Source organism: Sturnus vulgaris, chromosome 3 (genome assembly GCF_052056855.1).
Source record: "Sturnus vulgaris isolate bStuVul1 chromosome 3, bStuVul1.hap1, whole genome shotgun sequence".
NCBI classification, from domain to species: Eukaryota; Metazoa; Chordata; class Aves; order Passeriformes; family Sturnidae; genus Sturnus; species Sturnus vulgaris.
In genome coordinates, this window is record NC_142245.1 from 41,070,689 (window position 1) to 41,094,583 (window position 23,895).

Sequence of the window (23,895 nt, forward strand, 5' to 3'; positions counted from 1 at the left end):
CAGTTCTGCAGCTCTTCATCCCTTGCTGACAGCTGTCTGCACTCTACTGAGCTGACAGAAGAGAGCATTCCTGACTCCTCCATCTTTGGCTCCACAAGGCTTCAGTGCACCCAGGGATGGTGTTTTTGCTTGCAAGGACACATACATAAGGTAGCCAGAGCTGGATGAGCTTTAATATTTGGTAGTATGCTCTGAGGAGGTGAGCTGTTGGATGATTGGTCTGTTCAGCAAATTAATGCTGTGTCTTCCTTAGAAAGGAGTCTTCATATCCCATTCCCCCTTTCTGGTTCTGGGGGTGACAGGGCCAATCCTCCTAGCTGCGGGGGACATATGGCACTTCCTGTTGTCATCCCAGAACTGCACCTTAGGAGTTAGTACACCTTGGTCTCCGTAGATTCAGATCCAGCTGCTGAGTAAAGCAGCCTGCCATTTTTCTCATTTTCAGGCATCTCCTGTTTTCCTCTTGACATGCCTTTGCAGGCACATGCATGGTGGTATTCTACCAGCCTGGCAATAATGGACATTGCAGAGCAATCTACTAATGATATGCATTAGCTAAGCTTGACAAGAAAATCAGTGCTAAAGAATGTTTCTAATACAATTCTAAACAAACATCTTCAGGAGGAAAGAGTGGTGCCTTTTCCCATCTGTGAAAAGAATTGCAATGAAGCATTATTTGGAATGTTGCTTGACAGACAAGGGAACAACAATTAAACAAGTTGTTGAAGAAACTGTGACTTCAGGACTGAAGGAGTTAATATTTCCCTGCTGTGGTAGCTCCAAAGTTGCAGAAAAATATGAAGAAAAGATAGACTACTTGGACAGTCTTCCTAGACCTTGTAATGAAATACCTGTTCATTAAAGGGGGCAGAAATCCCATGGTAGGTAGACAAGATTGACTAGAGCCAATATGACATTTAATCAGCTGCAGTCTCAAACGGAGCCAAGTGAGAGCACAGCTTGATGTGACACTTGCATTTCTCTTTGCATCTTTGATTACGGATACATTATCCCTACATGCTGCCATGATGCTTGAGCAGTTTTATTCCATGGGGAGCACACAGCAGTAACTAAGTAGATTGAACACCTGAGAATTCTAAGAAGGGAATCTTTGTTATAGAAGTAATGAATAACATCTGTAAAATGCATACTCAGTGCTGACACGTTTGCGAAGGCATCCTAGTAGAAATAGGACTTTAGTATTAGTCTGAAGAAAACTGAAATAAATGCCTAAAAACTAAATAACCCAAGAAGAAGCTATACCTCTTTTCAAAAAGCACTTTCTGAAATTCAGAACTACTTGGTGATGAAAAATATAGCTATAGCTTCTAGAGGTAACAGTTCTCAGTGACTGACCGTGGAGCACATTATTGCACAAAATCATCATGTATCATTTGAGAGATCTACAATTTCTGTGTAAAACCTGATCAATTAGGATAAATTAGCACATTTTGGAGCTAGAGGCATTCCATCATCTGCAGTTCTGGTAGGATCTGGAGTAGGATCAAACAGCAAAAAAACCAAAACATATATTGCCAGCTGAGGCTCTGCAAATAAGACAATGGTCTTACAAAACCACTAGAAAAAGACCCTCTTCTATGAATGGCCAAAATTACCCTATGATGTGGGCATTACAATGGACAGAGTCAAAAAGTGAAAAGCAAAAAAGATGCAGAATGGATCTTGAAAAAAATTTTGATTGCCAAGACATAAATATTGGCAAATTAGCAGCTATTGTGATTAACAGTGATTATAGGCAAGCCAAGCAACAGCTGGGCAGCAGGAACTAAAGCAAGGGTGCTGCCTATAACAATGAAAAATGAAAGTATTTTGTCAGCATAGAAGACAAGCATTTCAGGCAGTTGTTGCAATTATCACTGCTTTTTCCGGCCTTACATGCAAAAAGGCCTGTCAGTCATGATTAGATTACAGGTGGGTGGGGCTGAATACTTAAAGCTTTTATTAGCTTTAGTTATTCCTGTTATTATAAACTCTGTAGGTAAAAGCCACGCAAGCTCTAGGCTCTGGTCTATATCACACATGCATAGCTAGTCCTGTGCTGTGAAAAGCTGTCATGTCCAAAATTGTATGGACAAGGGGAAGCAGAGTACAGCAGTCTGGCAGAGAAGCAGCTGAGTTTGTAGTGAGGCTGTTCTTTTTCTCGGTGCCTGAGAAGCAGCCTGGAGGGCTGGAGGTCACTGCTCAAGGGTGGGGCAGCTCCCCACTGCTGGGCTCACTGACAGCACCAAACCTTGTGTGAGAGGTGGGAAACACCAAACCAACCCGAATCAAACATAAAAAAACCCAAACAATGTCTTCCCCTGCTTAAACTTACAGTACAGCTGTTCGTAAGGGCAAGTTTTCTCCGGGGAGTTTTCCTAGAAATCAACCATCTGTAGATGAAGGAGGCCCCCTGCATGAGTAGTACTGCATAAATACAGTGCAGCAGAACTTTCAGGCAGCTGGAGGATAGCGCCTTTATATGATGAGACCACTTTCAGTCCTCAGTTACTCAGCATAATAAAAGAGACATACAAAATTGAAAGTGAAATTGCATAAGCTAGCTTCCTGCTGAAATATGTGTACTGGTAATGGCTATATTGATGTGTGTTTTACTGTCATGAAGACTGCTTCTAAATGTTTTAAAGGCATTTTCTGGGCTGAAGTTCATCTCGAAGTTTACTCATGTATAATATTGCTTCAAATTAGATAATTTTCGATTTTAATTTTAAACATAAAGCTATATTGCTAGGGTTGTTTAGAAGAAATCAGATTTTAAACATGGGGAAAAATGTGATGAAATGGGTATATTCACAGGTTGTTTATACTTGCAGTTGGTGATGTGGATACAGGTTACATGGGTATATTGATTACTATTCAATAAATGGACCTTTAAAAGTGTCCTTTTTCTTTAACTTACGAAATTCTCTTCAGTAAAGAAGTTGTTACAAAAAATAGTAATTTTTAATAGTCATGTGCCCACTTCCTGGCGAGAAAAAGCACCAAACTGCAGTTTCTAGTGCAACACCATTGCATTCCTGTTATCCCTGGAGCGATTGTGGAGGATTAACTTGTGTTTGGGAAGGAAGGGACGAGGGCTGCTTGTTCAGTCAGATACCCTCTGTACTTTATACTCCTAAATCAGGTCAGCTGGGGTAAGAGAGCCTTTTCTTGTAAAATTGCCTTGAAAATTCACCTCCTTCTCTCAGCTGGTGAAACTTCTGTTAGAGTTAAATGACATATACTCATTTCATTGCTGTAATTATCATGTCCAGAGGAGCAGAATGGCAGGGTTGGTAATGCTCCCTAGTAGGCTGTACTTTCTAGCAGGTGTCAAACTGGGCTGCAAAGCAGAGTTGGTTTCCTCATCCTGGAAAACCTGCCTTGGTGATGAATCCAACAGGAGTAAAAAAACCAAGGAAAAAATACTTTTCTATTCCATTTTTAAAAACTATTTCCAGTTTCTGAGGGAGGACTATCAGTGATGTGGCATGTACTTCTCAAGTAAGATTGGGAGGAGATTTGCTTCCTCCATTGCTGCCTAGCAAATGTGTACTGAAACACTTGTGCTTTATGAAGACACTTCATCACCGATTTTCTCCCAACATTTGTATGTCCTTAAAGTGCTTTGACCCATACAAACATCCCACTGATTATAACGAAAAGGATCGAGTCAGGGTTCTGACTGATGGCAGAAAGTGAGGTGTCAAAGCTGAGAGACAGTGGTAAATAATTACAGTCATTTTAGTTATGTAATCTTCTCCTCAGGACTCATGGGTCTTTATTGAGCTGCATATAGTATAAATTTACTAGAAAATGATAAAAATATAGGTCTTTGGCATGGTTTGCTACTAATAAATTAACTTACTGTATGGTCTTTCCTGGAACCTTCGCTCTCCTCAGTCTAAACAACCTAAGCGAGGCTGAGGATGGCCAGGAGCAGGGGATCATGCCTGAGAGAAAAGTATAATTCTGTGCTTTTCTCCTCTTTCAGCCCTTCCCCAGTTAAACAACAACCACCTAAACTACTGCCACTGGAAAACTGAACATAAATATTGGTAGACTTATCCTAGGGAAAAAAAAAAAAAAAAGATTGTCACGTTTAAGACAAATGCATTAAGACAAATGATTACACCAGGGCTCACTTCAGTCTAATTACAGTACTCTCAGTTTTGTTAAACTTAAGTGTTTCTCTTGATGGAATGACATTTTTCTCTTGCTCGCTGGAGAACTGTGAGAGCAAGATGGTATCTTAAGATGTCCCTGACTTAGTAGAGGAAGCCAAAGGTCTCTAAATTGGTGACGTGTATCCAAACAGGGACCCTGAAATCACCTTTAGCCTTTTTCCTTGACTAAAAGAAAAAGAGGAAATTTCAGTAGGCTACAGTGTATAAACGAACTATGGGCGTACATGATGAGTAACTTGAAGGTAAACATGCCAAAGTCCTTTCCAAAGCTACTGGGATCAAAGTGAAATAAGCAATAGGTCATAGTGGACTTCTACAAAGTCATTCAGGACTCAGCACAGAGTCATTTAGGTTTGCACAAGGCCTAACAGACCAAAAAAGAGAGAGAGAAAAAAATTTAAATATTTAAGTGTGTATACTTATAGAAGAATGCACACATTTTACTCATGTACCCAAATGTGCATGTACCAAATTGAATTGGGCGGTTATAGACAACCTCCAAACTATGTAGAGAGGATCTTTTCTTATTAGAATGATTTGAAATGTTGTGTCCCACAGATACAACATATCCTTATATGGGTATTGATCTTTCCAATAAACATTAACGTTAGCTGGTGATGCTATGGCTTCAGTTCACAAAAGCTATCTTGTTTTCTACAAGAGATATCTTGTTTTTCACACCAAGTGCCTTATAAATTAAGTACTGTATCCAAAAGCTACTGATCCTTGGCACCTGGGCTGGACAGTAGTGTCTGCCCTGCACAGATAGGGAGTATTAGTTAGCCCTTGCAGAGTGCAAGCCAAACCTTTCACACACAGCAGGAAGTTCAACAAAGCCAAACCAAGAAGATATGTGGAGTAGATCGATACCCTTACTGTGACCCCCCTCTGTGACTTTGGTGCTGCTTTCTTGCTCAGATTGTCCCTCTTGAAGGCTGTGCAGAAGTACATTTTTATAACCTGCTGAAAGCAGTTCCTTCTTTTCTCTGAAAGCTCAGGAGGAGCCAGTGGGAGCATCATCTCTGCATCACATGGAAACCCTGTGATCCCAGTACTTGCTGTGGGTGCTGCAGATCAGGGCAGGGAGCCCTGTCAGCTCCTTCCTTAGGCTGGTGTTGGGAGCATGATGCACAACCTCCTGGGAGCGTGATGCAAGCTTCCAGCAGTGCAGGCTAATTCAATGCTCTTTGGACTCAAAGAAGGAATGTCACTTTGCAGGAGGGTGCCCTGATGGGAGTTGCTATGCAGCACTTCCATACTGAGTGGCTGCTCTGCACTAATTTCTGCCACAACATTCCTCAAGGAGGCTGCTGCTGCCATGTTTGTCACAGAGCTACAGCAGTGTTTGTCACAGAGCTGGAAAAAGTCTCATTAGATGTAATCCTTAGTGTTTAGGTTTACCAAAAAATAGTTCTTCTGGGAATTGCTAATATGCACCATCTTGAAGCTGAGGAGATGAGTGGGGTAGTGTTTTCCCTGGACAAGCACCTTCTTTAACAGCCACCATGCATTATTAAGAACAGCATCTATACTTGTTATTTGATAATCCTTCCTTCCTGTGATTAGAATTGGAATCTCTCTCTCAGCGTGTATCTCACAGATATTCAGAAGCTGTATAAAGCCAGTCAGTTCACAAGCTTCCGCACAGCTTCAGGCCTTGGTCATATAAAATTCAAAATTTGGTGGCCTAATTTTCACTCCATTTTAGAGAAAGTTTAATTCTAATTGGAGATCTCATTTGAAATTAAAGTCTTATTTATCTCTTTTTTTTTTCTCAAAGGTTTCACTCGTGTTTGATAGCTATTTCTGTAAGGCCCTCCTGTGGTTCATAGGATTAGTGCACTATTAATACTATAATAATTTATCTGGATTTTAAGGCAGTGAGTTTTTTACTATGTTTAAGGAACACCATTTGCCTGGTCTTGTTACAGGTTTTAACCATATTGCACCAACTGTGGGGAACAGGTTGTTCTAAATTAACACTGTAATTAGTCATAAACATCACAACATTTCAGAGTGATATTCTATATTTTCAAAAGACAGCAAATATTCTCCACGTGTGCCATAGTAAAGATACAGATTTAAACAAGGAAAGTTCATCCAGGTATTTGTGGCCTAGAAATCTTTGAATTAATCTGTGGAGTTCATACATCAGTCTTGATCTGCTCATTCAGTGCTGACTGCTTGTGGTAGGATGATATGAATGCATGTCATATTTGAAGCCCAAAGAGACCATCACAAGCATTTAAAATTGATTTCCAGGTTAGTGCAGGCTATTGAAGTAATCTGCTTGCTTCTGCACTAACCTTCTGTCTGCTAAGGGACACTACTAAAAGTGAAACAAAGGGAATGACAAACTCCTTTTCTCCTTTTATGTTTTAAGAGCAGGTCTTTAATAATCTCCAAGGCAGGTATTTTGGTGGTTTTTTTATCTGCACCTGAACTCTAGACTTTAAATATATTAAAGTTGTATTAGTTGGTGCCATTTTAAAAAATTACTCCTGAGGCTTGAACGGTGGGGTTTGCATGACATTTTCTTACCTTTAACATATACTTCCTAATCTCTTCTGATGGCAGCATATAGCAAAAGATCAGCACTGCCAAGAGTTTCTTAAAGCTGATGGGTCACCCTTGTCACTTCTCTCAAGTGAAAGGCAGGTTGTTTCTCTTCTCTGTGTTTAAGTCTCCATTGTAACAGCTGATGTTCCTAACGGGTAAATTGCTGTAGTACCAACAGGTGAAATTAGTAAATGAATGAGTAAAGGAAATAACTGATTATAACAGAATTTGCAACAGAGACAAGAGCCCAGACAGCAACATGATAATTAGGAAGTCTGGGTAAATGCACTGGAAATCACTAGTCTTCCTTTGCATGCCTTAGCAAGGAGACTATCATTAAAATTAAATCTGCAAAATTCTACAGGAGGGAAAGAGTTAGGCTTTACAGCTGCAGCTGTTTTTGCCAGTGACCACAGACCCTGAAGGACAGGAAGAATCAATTAGGCAGGAGTGTGCCAAGCCAAAACAATGCACAGGCTTACCAAAGATCGTGAGTCACCAGCCTCTTAATAAACTAATTTCCTAAACAAAAATGGAGTTGATCTCAGGCCAGCTTTGGTTGTTTAGAAGAAAATCAAAGAGCTCCTGTCCATCTAGATGAATGGACAGATAATTTTTTTTTCCCATCTTGTCTCCAGACAGCTGGCGTATGGCACTTTTAACAGATAATGCACTGAAGTTATCTATGAGTAACTTAAAAAGTTGGACATAGCCTAAAATCCTTGTCTTCAGCTCTTCTTCACAGCTTTTAATGCAAAATCTTTGCTTCTTGTGATCTTCAGACACTAGTTGCTATTGTTACTGCCTCTTGTTTGCCCTGCTGTATTGCCTGAGGTGCTCAGCCAGCAGTTGTGCAGCCCTTGAAGATGAGGCTATTCAGGCATATAACAGGATTTTCTGAGCCTTAGGACAATTCCCATGGTACATTGTTGTGGGACATAAAAAGGGGGTGAAGTGGATAAAGGAGGAGAAAGGCACAAGAAAGAAATAAATGTTGAATAAAGAACAAAATTACAAATGGGAGGAGAGTTGTTGGCTACTGTTTTGGTTTTTTAACAAAGTTTTAAACAAGTGTGTACCTCAGGGGGAAAAAAGCATGGTTACATTTCTCAGTAAGTGCAGAGGTTTAAGATGGTTGCCAATGCAAGTTTCCTAGAAGGGCTATGTCTTGGTTAGGCAATTGAGTATATTCTGGAAAGCCTTCCTCTCAGATATCTCATTTATTCATTTTCTAGCGTTGGAGGGAAAGATTATAATCTGCCTGCCAAGGGCCTGGCATGACCCATGGCTTCCTAACCAGGTCCTCTGAAAAGTTAATGTGTGTCCAGCAATGGATGAACTTGGCTCATTCCTGACCAAGAGGAATTAGAAGTGGGAATGGAAGAGAAAGGCTGGATTGGTTTTGGTTTTTTTCTCTTCAGTTTTCCTAATTGAATGTTCTTGTGCATAATTGTGGTTCTCCAGAGAAGCCTCCTTTTTTAACTGGGGGGCCTGTAAAGACAGGTGTACCAGATTTGTTTGCCTTCCTACTAGAAGAGGCTATAAACCCCCAGGATGGACCTGTGGGGCAGAAACGGGGTAAGAGAAAGGTGGAATAGCTCATAGTAGATGCCAAGGTACAGAGGAAGAGGATGGGAAGGGACATGCATGTCCCAGTGATGAAGGACCATAAGGACTAAAGGGGCAGGAAGTTTCTTTTATTAACAGAGAAAAAAAAGGAAGGACAGAAGTGGGAGTAAGACAGGAGCAGCTGGCAGGAGAAAAGAGGCATGAGACTGCCTACAGTCAGAGCAGAAATCCTATGAACAACATTCTTGAAGTCCAAGTTTGCTCGGTTGTGCTTGCTTCGACCTAAATCACATGCTGTTTCTCCATCTCTGCTACCACATGCTGTTCTTGTAAGGAACCTGAGCCAGACTCACCACCTTTGTGATGTTGCCAGGTCTAATGACAATCCAGATGTGAACGCCAGTGTAACTGTGTGCAGGCTCAGATGTAATGCCAGGGAAGCAGAACCAATCCCTCAAAGTAGGAGGGGTTGATTTTGCTTTTATGGTCACCAGTAAGCCCAGCAAACAGAAAAGGCTATGCAGGCTGCTTGCCAGAGACCACCAGTTTCCAGAGGAATGGTACCTTGGAAGATCTCAAGGGGACAAGGTAAATTTATGCTGAGGCAGCTTGTGTATAAGCACTCATTTGCCTGGCACTGAAATCCTAAATTTGTCTAGTGGGTGAACTGTGTGAACGATGGGCATTAAAGGCTTAATTGTTGCTTCTCCAAAGAGAGGTTTGAGTATTCAGGCTGCACAAAGATAACAGTTCCAGGTATAATTTGAACAGCTAACTGTGTGCTTTTATTGTGACCAACAGATGGCATTCAAACCTGGCCAGTGCTTGGGGACTGGAAAGGAATTATGCAAAAACAAACAAGATCCTTTTTTGTTTTTCTTTTCTTTTTATTTCTTTATAAAGAAAGGAAAGGATGGGCATGCCAGACCAAAATGGCAGAATACAGACAAAGGTGAGCACTGAGGCTTCTCCTTGGGGGCCATCCACAGTAAACCCTTGCCTTGGTAGGGTACTGCTCCCCATCCCTCCTGCCAGGAGGAACCCAGCATGCAGCCAGCCCTTCAGCACAATCACAGCTCTTTGAAGTTAGTTTGCACAGTTTCACAATACCATCAGCCCACATCATGGTGGGGCAGCAGCAGCTGAGGCCAGCAACATTAGCAGCAGCAACGTGGGATACAGTGCACAGAAAAAAGGGAGCAAAGAGCTTGTTTGCAAACAATTGTAGGTAACAATATAGAAAGTCCAAAGATCGTCATTCTGCTATAAAAATATTACACTTCATAAAACCATGTACTATAAAAAAAATCTATTCAGAAACGCTGGTAAACATAACAAATATCTGTACACTGGCTGCCCTTTTCATACAGGAAACATAAAAAGCGTGAACCTTGGAAATCATCATTTTGTAAACATGAATATGGAGCCTGTAAACAAAGTGCTAGATCATGGTTCATATTTTGTCAATTTAATACTACCCAAGTAAATCCCTTGCACACATCATCACCTAATGGCCAGACTCCACTACTGCAACAGGAAAGAGGACTTGACTCTGAGCTCTCCCACTAGAGTCACTGAAGGTGCATAAGGATTAAGGAATTAACACAGGAGTGAAGGCAGCAAGATTTGGCTCTGAGTAGCAAATAAAAAACAATCTTTTAGCAACTGGTTTTCATTTTCTGCACTTTAAACACATATTTTCCAGCCTCTCCTTTCAAAATTTGCCTTCATCAAAGAAGGCATGCATTTTCCTCATTTTTCTTTCAGGCTAAAGCATCTCTGAAAAATAGGTCCATAACATCCATTTAAGAGACATAATGGAGTACAACTTGACTCTGTAACTGTGTATACCAAAGCAAGAAATAGTGGTTGAACGGTTCAACACTGAACATTGTGGTTTACATAATACTGGATGACAAAAAGGGCCAAAATCTTAATTTCAGATTCTAAACTTTGGGTTGCAAAATATTTTCATGTGCAAGCCTTGTGATGACATGCATGATCAGATGCTGGCTGACATATATGTGTTGTCACCTAGTTGCACCTGGAGAAGCAAGGCTATGTTAACAAAAATCTATGAAGAGAGTTTAGATAAAATTCGGCTCTAAGAATTACTGTTACTTTATTTACTCTGTAACATTTTTGTTCTGCACAGGCTTCAATCCACCCTTCTCCTGAATACTAAGAGTTTTAGTTCTGTACACACTGAGAACCTTACTGTTAACTCAATTTTATCTTCTGAGTTTAAATTCTCATGGTTTTGCTAATTTTCAGAATAGGAGAGGGTGTGCAATTGTGTGCAAATGTCTGCTGTGGACAGACATGGAGAGAGGAGTGTGGGACTGTGTTCACACAGGACCTGAGGTGCCAGAAGCATCTTAGCTGCGGTGTTTTCAGGCAACACAAGATTTCAGGATCAGGGTCAGCTAGGAGGTAAGAATATACACTTCTAAAGGAAAATTATGTATACTTCAAAAGAGGAAAAAAAAATGGGCTTGCAATTTTACTTTTTTTCTTTTTGAATGTATTATATACTAAAGCATCTTATATTTTAATGTAAGGAATATCTGAAGGGTTTTGCTGCTTGCCTCTCTTTTAGGATTCAGATATGTGAATGTGGAGCTCACATGGCTCTTGCTTAAAGGTGTCATCTCTGGATGTTCAACAAGGGAACTTTGCTTCTAAATATTTGCTTTGGCATTTCTGATACACACATCCTAAGAGAGGGCTGCAAAACATCTGCTTGAAAATAATTTTCCAGTGAAAGCTACAATATATTTTCTGCTATAGTAATCTGCTGTATCTTCTGTGTTTGACTGCCTTACTCCTTCTAGGGATCGAGAAAGCTGCAGCATGCCCCAAAATCAAGAATTTCCTCTGCAAAAATGGACGATTTAAAAACAAACCCTGGGGTTTTTCTATCACTTTTATTAAGATAATGGTGGCAAAAATACATACAGTCAACATTATTTCCCTAGGACATGGTGTCTGTGGCCCTGCACCTTCTGGTTACAGGGAGTTTGTATGAACTTGTGGCCAATTTTCAGAAGCCTGGACTTGTCCTCCCTCTCTGTGCAGAGGGCTTGGCACTGGGAACCTGCTGCTGTACAAGCATCACATCATTTATAGCCCTGACTCTGAGCCACACCTGGGCTCTGCTCAGCATAACAGAGGGACAGAGGTGACACTCCGTACCCTCTCCAATGTTGGCAGCACTGTTGGCTAAACAGATTCTGTTGCCTTCCTGCTGTCCCCAGCCATTTGTTCTGACGCACAAACATTTGCTTTGCCCTGTGGTGACCTGGCTAAGGGAGGTGTGAAAGAATAGATGAGCAGCTGAAGTCAAGAGAAAGTGACTGCCTGCCATTTTTAGTGTCAGCACTTGCATATGCTGGCATAAATTCAGTAGACCAGCAGCATAAGAAACCTTTGTGCCATCCATGGCTTAGGGGGTGAGCCAAGCCCTGTCATAATTCGTATCACAGACACACAGCAATTGCATACTTGACTGAGGTTTGGATGTATTCAGAGATACCAGAGCTGGGTACAAGTTGTTGGAGAGAGCTGAAAGGGTCTGGCTGAAAAGAGAACCCAGTATTACATCCAGGGTTAGATGAAGTACTAGGACACACAATTCTAAGAGTGTGCCATGTGATGTCATGATGTCATGTCACACAAGATGTGCTTCACTCAGCTCTCTGTCCTTGGGCTATTCCCAGCACCCTGGGCTCTCAGGGAGCTGAAGATGATTTTTTTTCTGAGGAAACAAAGCAGAATCTATTCTCAAGTAGACTTCTTTTTCAAATGTAGAGATTTATAACAACGTGTCTGTGAGGGTCACTTGTCATTTGCTGAAACAGGCTTTATAAATGCTATCTGCTGTTAAAACTTGCTTAGAAAAAGTTAAACGGATTTTAAATAAGTGAAAATTCATGAGGGGCTGGGGCAGGGGTCAGCTCTCCCTTTGAGCAGCATCTCCCACACCTCTGCCATACAGACAAGCTGTGGTGCTGTGTAGGAACTGGGATCGTGCTTCCCATGATATTCTTCATCAGGGCCATTTGGCTTCTTCAGAATCCTGGAATTGCAGAGGTGGGGTCCAGCTCTGCAAAATGTGGGGATATGCCTCCTCTTTGCTGGGCAGACACTTCTCTCCTGAACTGAACAACAAAACATGCATGGATATGGTCCTGTGCAACCTGCTCTAAGTGAACCTTCTTTAGCAGAGGGGTAGATGGGCTCCAGAGGTCCCTTCCAACTCTAACCATTCTGTGACTGATTTTGAATTGGCCTCCAGATGAGCTGACTATGTGACAGGCACACTGTAGTATGCCTTGGACAGTCATTGCATTGTGCAGCTTGATGGTTAAAAATGTAACTGTAATATTCGTAATAGCCTAAGGCACTGTATCACTTTATGGATTAAAAACTTGCAAGATGGTATGTTGTAATTCAAAGAGATTTTTAGACTTTCAGGAGTTAAACATAACATTTAATAAAAGTCTCTTAAGGTTATATAAAGAGAGAGAAAGAGAAAGAAAGAGAGAGGCTAAGTCTTTTCAGTTTTCTCCTAGAAAAAAAAAGTGCTTATTGCTGAGCTATACCATGGCCAGGAGTCTAGAAAGGAGATGCTGGTACAAAAGCAGCCATTGCAGAAATTAGGCCACAGTCTAGGAGCCTGTCCTGGATCCAGCTGGGCCAGGGGAAATGGTGGGTGCTGTCAGTCTGAAATAATGACTGCCAGTGGCATATTCCTTCCCTTCTGTCTCCCTTGTATTTGCTTATGGAGACTCTTGTATTTCAAGTCCAAGCAAGCTAGATCAGCAAGACGACAGTGGAAGTAGTTTAATTGGGTTCACCTGACTGGAACAGGACAGAAAGCCCTCAGAAGAATACTTCCCATGGCAGGACTGCAGAGGGGAGACTGATCTGCCCTTGGAGGTGGAATGGGGATGCACATCTGGGGCAGAGGGGAGGCTGGATGGGGCAGTTTCTTCCATGGATGGGCACAATCTTTTTTTCTACACCCAGAGTTATCATTACCATTATCAATGAGATATTTCAAAAGAACACTGCAGACAAAACTCCAAGTATCATCACCTCAACCTCTGAGAACACTTCTACCCTTATTTGGACAAGCTGGGACAGCATTTTTGTGCATGTGTTTACATACAGACACATATATGCACACATCTGGATGCACTGGCAACAAAACCTTAATGAACAAAGCCCACTATCTGTATGGGCTTATGTATGGGCTTATAGTTATCACTAGGCTTATAAAGTAATTAATGAGCATTAAGATGTATGAGTCCGTATGTGCCTCTATGATAATAGCTGGTGGGTTAGAAAGAGGTAAGTCAGGAAGAGATAAAAACCCTTAAATTTTGGGAAGAACAACATCCTGTAAGGTTGGCTTACATATTCAGTTCAAAAAAATGCTCAAAGACTTAAGACTGAGTATATCTAGAGGGAAGTAGACTTTTTCCAATGGTTGTGAGAGAAAGCAAACTGAAGCAATGCAAGATGACCAGGAGATCTCAGAGGGAGACAAACACTGTACATAGTATTTTCAACAGTCTTTCTGCCCGTGTACAATACAATGCCTCTGACCATTAAAATACATTTTGTTAAAACAGCACATATCAGCTGGTACTCCAGAAAATCCAGCCCTCCCTCCAGGTTGCCCTTTGCATCCTTATGCCCACTTTGCCTTTTTCCAGGACAGAAGCAATTTCAAGGGAAACAAGGCCTGGCCAGAGCTGTTCTGCACCAGCCAGGATATCCCTGCCAGTGGATATCCTCACAGTGTGCTGTTAGCAGAAACGTGTGAGACTTCTAACAAGCAGAAAATTCTAAAGGCAGCAAAAAGCTGACACTGAGCACAGCTTAGCCAGAGGAGAGAATGTGGGCTGCTGTGTGCACAGGCATAGACACCCATCTTTGTGTTTGCACTCATCAGTCCCAGCCAATTCAGCATCTGCGTGAAGTTTCACAGCATTGTTTATTTTAGAAAAGAGAAGGGCTTCAAGGAGAGCTGCTTTGCAGTGATCCTCTGTGCACAGCACGTAAACTTGAACATTAAATATCAGTTTAAATTATTAAGAATACATTTAAATTTAAAAATAGACTAATGCAAACAAACTTCATTCAACACTGAAGGAGAAACCGTTTTAGGAAGAATATTACTATAGCAAATGAAACCCCTTGGACACTCTGAGGCAGTGATCTGGTAATTCCAGTTCAGCACCAAGATGCACAAACTACTCAGCAAGCAAAATTTACCATGTCTAGCATATGAAGCTCCATGTTCACATTTTTCTTTTTTTTCCTCCCCTGTCACAACAGAAAAAAGCTAACACAGCACAGTAGCTTTCCCCACAAAGCATCTGAGGTGACAAAATTCACTCAGAAAACAAAAATTAACAAAAGCAGTAGAATCCCGGTCAGCTTGTGACCACCAGTAAGCCAAGATGGGTAAGAAAATTAATAAAAAAATAGTTCACATCTGGCACCACAAACCTTGCTTGCTTTCTTTGAAACCAGGGAATGAGAAAAAAGTCCATTTTGTAGAGACCATTTCAACAGAAGTTTTCTTTGCCTGGACCTGGAAAACCCAGGTATTAGGGCACAGAATTTTTGTTTTATATGTATATAAATACACATGTACATATTCATATAAATATAAAAGCAGAGCATCCTCCCATTTCTCCTCATAATTTATTATTATTAAAGCTTGTAACAGAGTTGGCTGAACTCTTCAGAAGTGGGTACTCTCTGCACATTCATGGCACGGGGAGTTTAGCTCTGCTAGAGCAGAACACCCAGGCAGGGACATGGAAGGTTGGGTGATGGAGGCAGATTTGGGTGAACAGCCAGGGGAGGGCAGGGAGTGATGACTGGAAATGGCCTCTCGTACCCCAGCGTGGCACTCTGGCCTGCCAGAAGGGCTTGTGGTGAGCAGGCTGGGTGATGGTGTGGGAGGAGGGCTGCATCAACCTGCTTGGCCCCAGGGCAGCCCAGCCACCCTCTGTCTTCTGCACCATCACTGAAGGGGGACTGTCCCCTGCTTTGGGAGGGAGTCACAGTCTGCCCCCCACCCACCTGTACTCTAGCTGCCTTCGGATTATTCTGCCTGCTGTCCTCAAAGCCACTCACGCCCTTCCCTGCCTCTGTTCGGTTCCCCAGCCCCGCTTGCTGGCCAAGACCAGACACCTTTCTCTTGCCTGATCCACAGGCTCCTACTCACACTGCTTTACATGAATGCCTTCCCAAAGTCTCATAAGACACATTATTTTCCTCAGAAGACCGAATTTCTCAGAGGTTTTTTGCTGAGACTTTTGAGCAAGTCAGAACTGGTGGCACACTCTCCTTGAGAGGTGCTAGCTTCATTCCAGAGAAGGCAGGGACAAAGTGCAAAAGAATCCTCAAAAACAGAAGGTATTTACACCACCACCAGCTCTCTCTACCTCATGTTGTGTAGCACTTGTTCCAGAAAAGGTATTACTCATGTGTCTCTGCAGCCTTCACTCTTCCTGGGGTGAGTGGAGATCAGTAGATGTCTACTGGTGACCAGCCAAGTCACTTCATCATGACACATGCTGGAACAGCATTCTAACCCGACTGTGTTCTTCGTAGCAAAAAGTGCTTTTCTTGACAAACAAAATGAAAACTGTTCCCATGGAACATCTTACAGACTCAAAAATAGCTCTCCTAGGGTGGAAAGGATGGAGCTCACCTATTTCATTTGGCTTTATCTCAGTAAAGAAACAGAGCTACTGGCAAAACTGGCACATCTTTGGAGTTGTTAAACTCAGGACCCTGGCTGGAATGTAAAAGAAAAAATGCAGCAAATGAGAACTTTGCCGTACGTGGGCTTCTGCTAGTTCTGGCAATTTCATGTGCAGGTTGTCCAAAAATGTTCTGCTAGCCAAGTAAAGATGAATTTCTCAAATAATAAACTGTGGGTTTTCAAGGAGGCCTTTTGGGGGTACTGCTACAATCTAGTAGAGGTAAGTCTTTTCATGCCTCTCCGCTGAGCCAGATTGGAGGACAATACAGGCTCCAGCCTTGGTGCCTGAGGTGCTCGGTTTAAAGCAAAGTAAGTGGCTGCCATTGCACCCTGTAAAACAGAGAAAGAGAAAACTTTGAGCTGAAATTCAGTTCTTTGATGCTTTTCCCTTCTCCTATTCAGTATCCCAAAAAACTGTCACACATGCACAGTTTCCATGAAATGATACCATTTAGGCTGGCAGACAGCTAGAGAATCTCAGATTGAAAATATTGAAGAGCAGTATGTGCCACCAGGTTATTACAATGTAGCCTAAAGTTAAAATACTGAGCAGGTGACAGTGCCATATTAAATTTAGCCTCTGTGGCAAATGATCTTTCCAACTCCTCTATCACTTTTCAGACTATTTACATCAATGACAGCTCATTCTGCAAGCAAGGATGAGGGAGGGGTGAAGGAGGTACCTTAACCAGGTGAACATCCTGTCTGCTGAGTTGGTTTTGAGACAGGTACTCCCTGTTCACTATCCATGGATGTCTCAGGACTTGGACTGCTGTGAGGCGCTGATGAGGGTCTACATGAAGCATCTTAGACACAATGTCCTGGGTTGAAAAGGAAGAAAACAGTACAAGGGTTAATAGCAGTGCAGGCTTTACTAAGATCTTCCTGTTGGCAGTGTCATCATTAGCATGTCCAATGGAGAGACTGATGCACTTTAGACAGCCTTTATGTTCTTTAAGTGTCAGGTCTGATCTTCAAAATTTTCAAGTGTAATGTTCAACTCTCAGCTAATAATCCAGTAAAAACATAATGTGGAGGGTATTCATCTTATTGAATGACTGTTAATTATTGGCGACCTTGTCAGAGTGATAAACACCTAGGGAGAGGATGCCATCTGGAGGCATCTCCTCATTGACCTTGAGGCATGCTTGCAAGAGAAACTTAGAGTAGAAACTCAACACTCAGGAAACTAAAGTTCAGTTAAGTTACACATCTTAAATTACACATCTGTTACAACATCTAAGCATTTTAATTTCAAAACTGGACAGCTGATAAAAAGTTCACTGTGAGGTTCACAGGTGCTGGTAGCACGATTAATATGTTACTAGGATTGCTTGCAGTTTTGTGGTGGAAAGTATCAATGTTCTTGCATTGTTGCTAAAAATGAAATCTCTTGCAAGAATCTTTAAAGCCTGTCAAAGTTTCTGATTAATGCTGGGCAACTGGAAGCTCGCAACTTTCCTGCCCATTTACCTGTCTCACAGACTAGTGCACAGCTTCATGCCTAAAGATCTCAGCACCAGATGATTTTTTTCTCCCAGGATTTTCCTTGCTTAGTGATAGATGGGAAGCCTAATCTGTGAACTGTACAGGAATTATAACTGCCTGGTTAACTGAGAAGGTGAGTCATGCATAGACTATACATCTGTGGCACTGATAAATCTACACTTCTTTTAGAAGTGCAGTTACACCAAAAAAAGAATTCTGTGGTATTTAAATCTTGAGAGAAAATTTGAGAAAGGGTTCACTGACCTTTGCAGTATCAGATACTGAATCCCAGTTTCCTCCTGTAAGAGCATATTTGCCACTGCCTATCCTGGCCAGAATCTCTTCTGGGGTGTCGTCTGGTCCATTTGCAAAAGGAGTGAATCTATTGGGAAAAAAAAAAAAAAAAAGAGAGAGAAAAAAAGAAAAAAAAAAGAGAGAAAAAACTATTTAATTTGCAAGTACATGATTTCTAGGTTCTAGTATTAACTGCCACTGATTACAACAGGAATTTGGTTCCAGAATGTACCACTGATACTGCTACTTCATTTTCACTCAAACTATACAGGCTGGTGGTTCCTCATATTGATTCGTAGAGGAAAAGACAGATTCCTTATTTTTTTTTTAATTTTTGTTCTGTTTTAATTTTTAGGAATGAAATATTCTTTGTAAAAATAGTCGGGTTTTTACCTCTTGTTTTAACTCTGCTTTATTGCCAACACCTTTATTGCCCATACCAGTACCTTGGTAACAGCAAGAACATACAAAAATTATAAAGGAGAAGAAATACAATCTGAAACAGTAAAATAGGGAAAGAAAACAGAACCCTATTTCGCCATGCTTTGTTAATCATAATGTGCAAGTCAGTTGGGCAAAAGAAATTACCTGCAATAACTTACTTCCTTGTCCAGCCAGTCAGAAACTACTTGTAACATGCACCCAGCTTGTGACAAAATCAGTGTCACATGCAGAGGGTACACTTTTTGTCTTCATCAAGTGACAAGAGATAAGGTTTTTGCAGCTGAATACCATCTACCAAGCCCATTTTTACTCGGCAATCTTGAGCAGCTGTGCAGGTTTAGAATAAGTAGGTTTTTTTGATTTTTATATTTTTCCTTCAATCTGTCTTCTCTTCAAACTTGCCAGGGTGGTTTTTAGATTGTTGAACAGTTGGTTTGGCCACAGCTTCCCATCCCAGCTGGTTTCTCATAGCAAATTCAATTCCTCATTCTGTATTTTCTCATTTTCAAAAATATTTCAGACTTCATAGCAGTTCAGTCCAAAGAGATAGATAATGTTATTCCAGTCTGTAGCTATCAGGAGGGATGTAGTAAGAGTTAAGGACTGGCAAAAACTCTGAGGTCTATCACTAGCTCCATTAACATGATCCCTGGCCTGTGCTCTAGTCCTGGCTGTCTGGGCCCTCTCTGCTCATAGTGACTAAAGGAGGAGAAAAAAGCCCTGGATGAAAATTCTTGTCAGTTCCTACTAATCTCCTCTCCATTCATAAATGCAGTGCTGGCACCTAAAAAGGAATTCCTCAACTGATTGTGTTACTATTATTTCTCTAGTAAGTGCAGAAAAAGTGAGATACAAGTTACTGGCACCTGCCAGTAAACGGAATATCCACTAAGTTATGCTATTTGTATTTCTGATTCAATTATATTTGGAATTTTTTTCTTCATATTCAATAAAGAAGCATTCTGAATATAATCAACCAAACAAATATAACTCTGGGTAATGTGTTAATTTTATTTCACTGATTCCAGCTGTGTAGCAGCCTAGGGCATCAGCCAAATAGAAACAGGCTCCTGGAGATCCAGCAGACTGGGAAACTTCCCCAGAAAGTTTTGATATATTTCAGCTGACCTTGAACACATCTGTAGTCAAGAATAAAATAGATGAGATGGAGACCCCTGGCACCTTTTCTATAACCCACAAGGCAAGAGATGCAAATAACAAAGTCAGAGTCCAACTCTTTGTTTTCTGTATAAAATCTAGGAATGAATCCAAGCTTCTTGTCACAGCTGAATGATCATCTTAAACAGTTTAGAGAGGTCACTGAAAAGCTGCAAGCTGTGCTTAGGTATGATAAATGTGCACATACCATAGTCTGAGAAATGAAATGCAGGGGCCTGATAACTCTAGATTGGGTTTGCACACTTAATTTCCCAATCATCCCAGCACATCTTATTCCTATCCTTCACTGCTTATTTCAATCTGTGTCTTTTCCCTAGATTTCTTGTTTTAATATTTCACTTTAGCCAGCACATTGGTAGGAGTATTTTTGCCAAGTACATCTCAGAAGTTTCTGCTGCCTATTGCTATTCTTGCTGATCTCTTAGTTTACTTTCTGAATCATATTTTTCAAATATGATCTGAAAACTATGTTTGGGTGGGATATTTTTAGCTTTTAGGGGTGCTCAGACACTTCAACAACAGTAACAAATGAAGAATAATGAAGCTGAAGAGAATGCATGTATCAATAGAATGAATTAACATTCTTCCATGGATAAGGTGAACATGATGAGGCTCTTTTTACTGGTATGCATCTCTCCTAATGGAAAACTCCCACTGCTTTGGTGGTGAGTGGGCACTTTAGGAGTCTAGGTCTCAGTGCATACAGGCACTTTCTGTTAAAAACCTAAAGTATTTGTCAACTGTCAAAGATATTTATGCATTCTAGAAAAATCTTACTGCAATTCTAAGTCTTGACATCTATTTTCTTGCTTTATACAACTGAACACACTTCTCTAAGAGGCCAGAATCCCTGTCTGTGACTCTTTTCAGGCTTAGTGCTGCAGTGCTGAGCCCACTGAAGACTGCTGCTCTAGGAGAACCTCGTCACTCACCCTGCCAGCATGGTGTACAGCAGGATCCCCAAGCTCCAAATGTCACAGGCTGCATCATAACCTTGGCGTTTAAGGACCTGTGGGAAGGAGAGAGAGAGATGAAAATGGTTAATCTGCATTCCTGAATTTTTAGTTTTTGATCTATGAAAAGTACTGATTAGTGGTTATGTCTGCTGACATATCCCAGATATGCTTAGCTGCATATCTGCCTTGAACAGGTGGCTGCCTTGGGATCAAAATACTCAGTAGTGCTATGGAGCAAGACAAAGCCCAGGCTGAAAAGACCTGGTTAAACTCAGCACATCTTTCCTCATCACAGTTAGAGAGATAAGTGCAGTTTGTTGGAGCTGGGGAGTCTGGGAGCTCCTCTGACCATCCAACATGCAGCAAAGCAGAACAATATTTCACTGTTTTAAAATGTTTAATAAAAAAAAAAGCTCATTAATATTTTGAAACATATCCTCCTAACATAAAAGGTACCAAAACCACTGTGGATGCATCACAGGGCTAAATGGCAGTGGTAAATATTCCAACTGAGCTCAATTTGGATTTGATACAGCAAATGGATGTACACTGAACCATATCTAATGTCAGACTAATGAAAATGCTTGAAAATTGCAAAAAAACCTAAAAGGCTTCTCTTACTTCTGTATAAAGAAAAGTGGGCACATTTAGACTGGAGTTAATAGCAGGCTAAAACTTGACCCCCTTTTCCTGTGGCACAAACAAGACCCATGGTAGCCAGCAGAGATCTGACCAGTAGGGTCAATCCTAATACAGGATGGTAAGGTCTAGCAGTAAGGAAAAAGTCCAGATTTTATTTGTGCTAGTGCACACTGAAAGAAATACCTATTGAGCAGTGCAGGTCCAAGTGAAAGTGAAGCCACCAACTAAGCTCAGGAACCACCTCCATATCTTCCCATAAAAGCAAACTATGCTTTTAGTTTAGTTTATTCAGTTCTGACACACAGGGAGATTTGTCCTCTTTAGATGGACCAGTAGATAGATCTTTTTGCTAAGCACATGAAAAAGGAATGTACAAATTCAGCAAGTCTTTCTCTGACTTGCAGCCTTGTTACTTAGGAGTCATTTAAGTATCAGATGTCCATTCCAGAAAAGACCAAATTCTTCTAAGGAAAAAAAGTTTGAGAAAATGTTGCCTCAACAGTTTTTATAAACGATGAGTGGCAAAGCAACCATCTGTCAGGTATGCTGCTGAGCAAACATTTGCTACCTGGAAAAAAGCCCAACAAGCCAAAAAAGCTCCCACAGCAACAAAACCAGAGAAGAAGCTGCAGTTCCTTCTGTTGACAAACCTGGTAAAATCATGCTTCTGCCTCTCTCTTCTGCACATAAGATGTAGCCTTTCTGGCTGATTTATTTCTTTCTATTTATTTAGTTCCTGCATTCATTTCCCCTCTACTAATGTTAGTTTTTATGGGAAAAACTTCTTTTCTATTTGACAAACTCAGTTGCTTCTTGCTTCACCTGTGGGACTTAATATCCAACATTTATCTTTTGTTGTGGTTGTTCTCATGTTTTGAACAATTACAATTTCACTCTTTCTCTGTTTTCCTCCAATTACCAAGGACAATCAAGACCAAGGTAAGAAACAGAAAAATGGGGTAGTGATGATACTTAGCGAAGCGGGTTAATAAGCAAGTGGTTACACAATCCCAAAATGATTAGTCACTTCCAGAACTTAGTGGGATCTGAAACAGAGGCAGAAATTGGTTCTTAGTGCTACACCATAGCAAGACACTGTGGGGATAATGGGCGTCCTGGAGATAATGATACCCTGGGTTCATCCAGTTCCGAGAATGGCTCAGATATTTGTCTAACTCCCTTTTATTTCTGTAGGCTTTGACTTTCTGGGTTAACAGTGTTATAAATATAGGTTTTTCTCAGTTGTAACAAGCAGAGATATGAATGACTACAAAAGCAAATAAAAAACCTCATCATGTCAAATCACAAAGCAGTAGTCCTTCACAAATTCTGTAGGAAAACTGCAGAATAAAATATTTTTATTTTATCCAGAAGCACCCTACTGCACCAGTAGTACAACAGCCTGGCTCTTTCCTCCTGGCATGCAGCACGACTCGCACTAGGTGGCAGCGTGCCTCTTTCAGATGGCCTTCATCTTGGCTCTTGCTATCTCCTAAACCCCAAATTAACTGTTTCCAAAATAAAGGGAGATCCAAGTGGGCGAACATGTCCTCCTTCTTCGGTCACCACTCTCTTTGTCACCAGCTCAGCTGACTTTCTGCCTCCTTAATTAGTTTCATGAGCATGTGGCAGACATTGCAGTAGTACTCCGGGAATGTGAAAGTCAAATCTAGGCTGGAGGGCAGCATTATATCACAGGTAAAACGTAAAAGCACTTAAGGCTTTATGCAAGCTCTCTGCCAGTTCTGGTAATGTTTCAATTAATCTCCAATGTCTCCTGCATTAGCAGGACCTGTCTTACTCATCATGAATGTCTGGAAGTGTGATTTCTGCTTTCAGTTCAAATCAGAGGAGTCTGATCTGAAACTGGCTGAAATGTTTGTGATTACGGACACTATATAAATTAGCCCATCATGAAAAATAGGTCCACTTATATTAAGCATCGTGTACCTTGGAGGAAATCTGAGTGCTTCAAATCTTGCAAACATGATTATTTTTTGTGGTTTAGAAACTGAATGGCTGTGGTACCACACAACTTTTTCAATCTACTTTGATAAATTTTAAACAGCTCATTCCGATTTCTAAAATGCAAGCCTAACCAAACCGCAATAAATACCCCAAACCAATTTATCTTGGCAATACAAGGGGTTTTTTTTCTGAAGAAAAATCTGTTTTGAATTTATATTGCCCCAGCAATGGTCTCTATATAACAAATTCTCCTTCTGATGCTGGAAGGCCATGATTCCTGTCATTTTTGGTATCATGAAAGGATCTCATACAGAAAGATCATCCTATTTTTCTCTGCCCAGTCACAGATGAACATTGCATGGGAGAAATACAAGACCTAGGGAGGAAAAAGAAGACTGCTAGATGATAGCAACTGAGAGACAATGGTATTTGATAGTAGAGAACAGATGAAGTATTGAAAGACAGTGGTTTTTTGTTTTTCTTATAAGGACCAGAACAAGCAAAGGAAGACACACATTGGAAGTAGTGCACTGCAAGTACTAAGGTTTTTGATTTTCATCACTCCAAGAAATGGGTAATTAGCCAAGAAATTATCTTCTCGCTCCTTCATTGTGAGGAAGCAGATATGAACATCTCATAGGTGAGATACAGCAAAGAGCCCAAGCCATGAAACAGCCATATGAGCCAAGCCCACTCCTGCAGGGCTGCATGAAAGGAGCAGCACTTGCCAGTGATGCAGAACCACCTCTCCCTATGTTTGGAACAAGCTGTTTGGTCTTCCTCCACTTTCCCATCTGTAAAAATGAGAAAGCATTTC

At 41.1% G+C, this 23,895-nt stretch overlaps 1 protein-coding gene across 3 annotated transcripts in view; it reads right to left on the minus strand.

The window, feature by feature from the left end:
* Window positions 1-14,296: 14,296 nt before the first annotated feature.
* RPS6KA2 (ribosomal protein S6 kinase A2) overlaps window positions 14,297-23,895 on the minus strand; it is a 262,329-nt gene continuing 252,730 nt past the window's right edge. For all 3 annotated transcript variants that reach the window (XM_088161421.1, XM_088161422.1, XM_014875797.2), the window contains 4 exons: window positions 20,445-20,521; window positions 17,860-17,977; window positions 16,791-16,928; window positions 14,297-16,437 (listed from right to left, as the gene is read on the minus strand). In XM_088161421.1, the coding sequence (XP_088017547.1) occupies window positions 16,312-16,437; window positions 16,791-16,928; window positions 17,860-17,977; window positions 20,445-20,521 (459 nt within the window). In that variant the 3' untranslated portion in view covers window positions 14,297-16,311. The remainder of the gene's footprint in view (window positions 16,438-16,790; window positions 16,929-17,859; window positions 17,978-20,444; window positions 20,522-23,895) is intronic.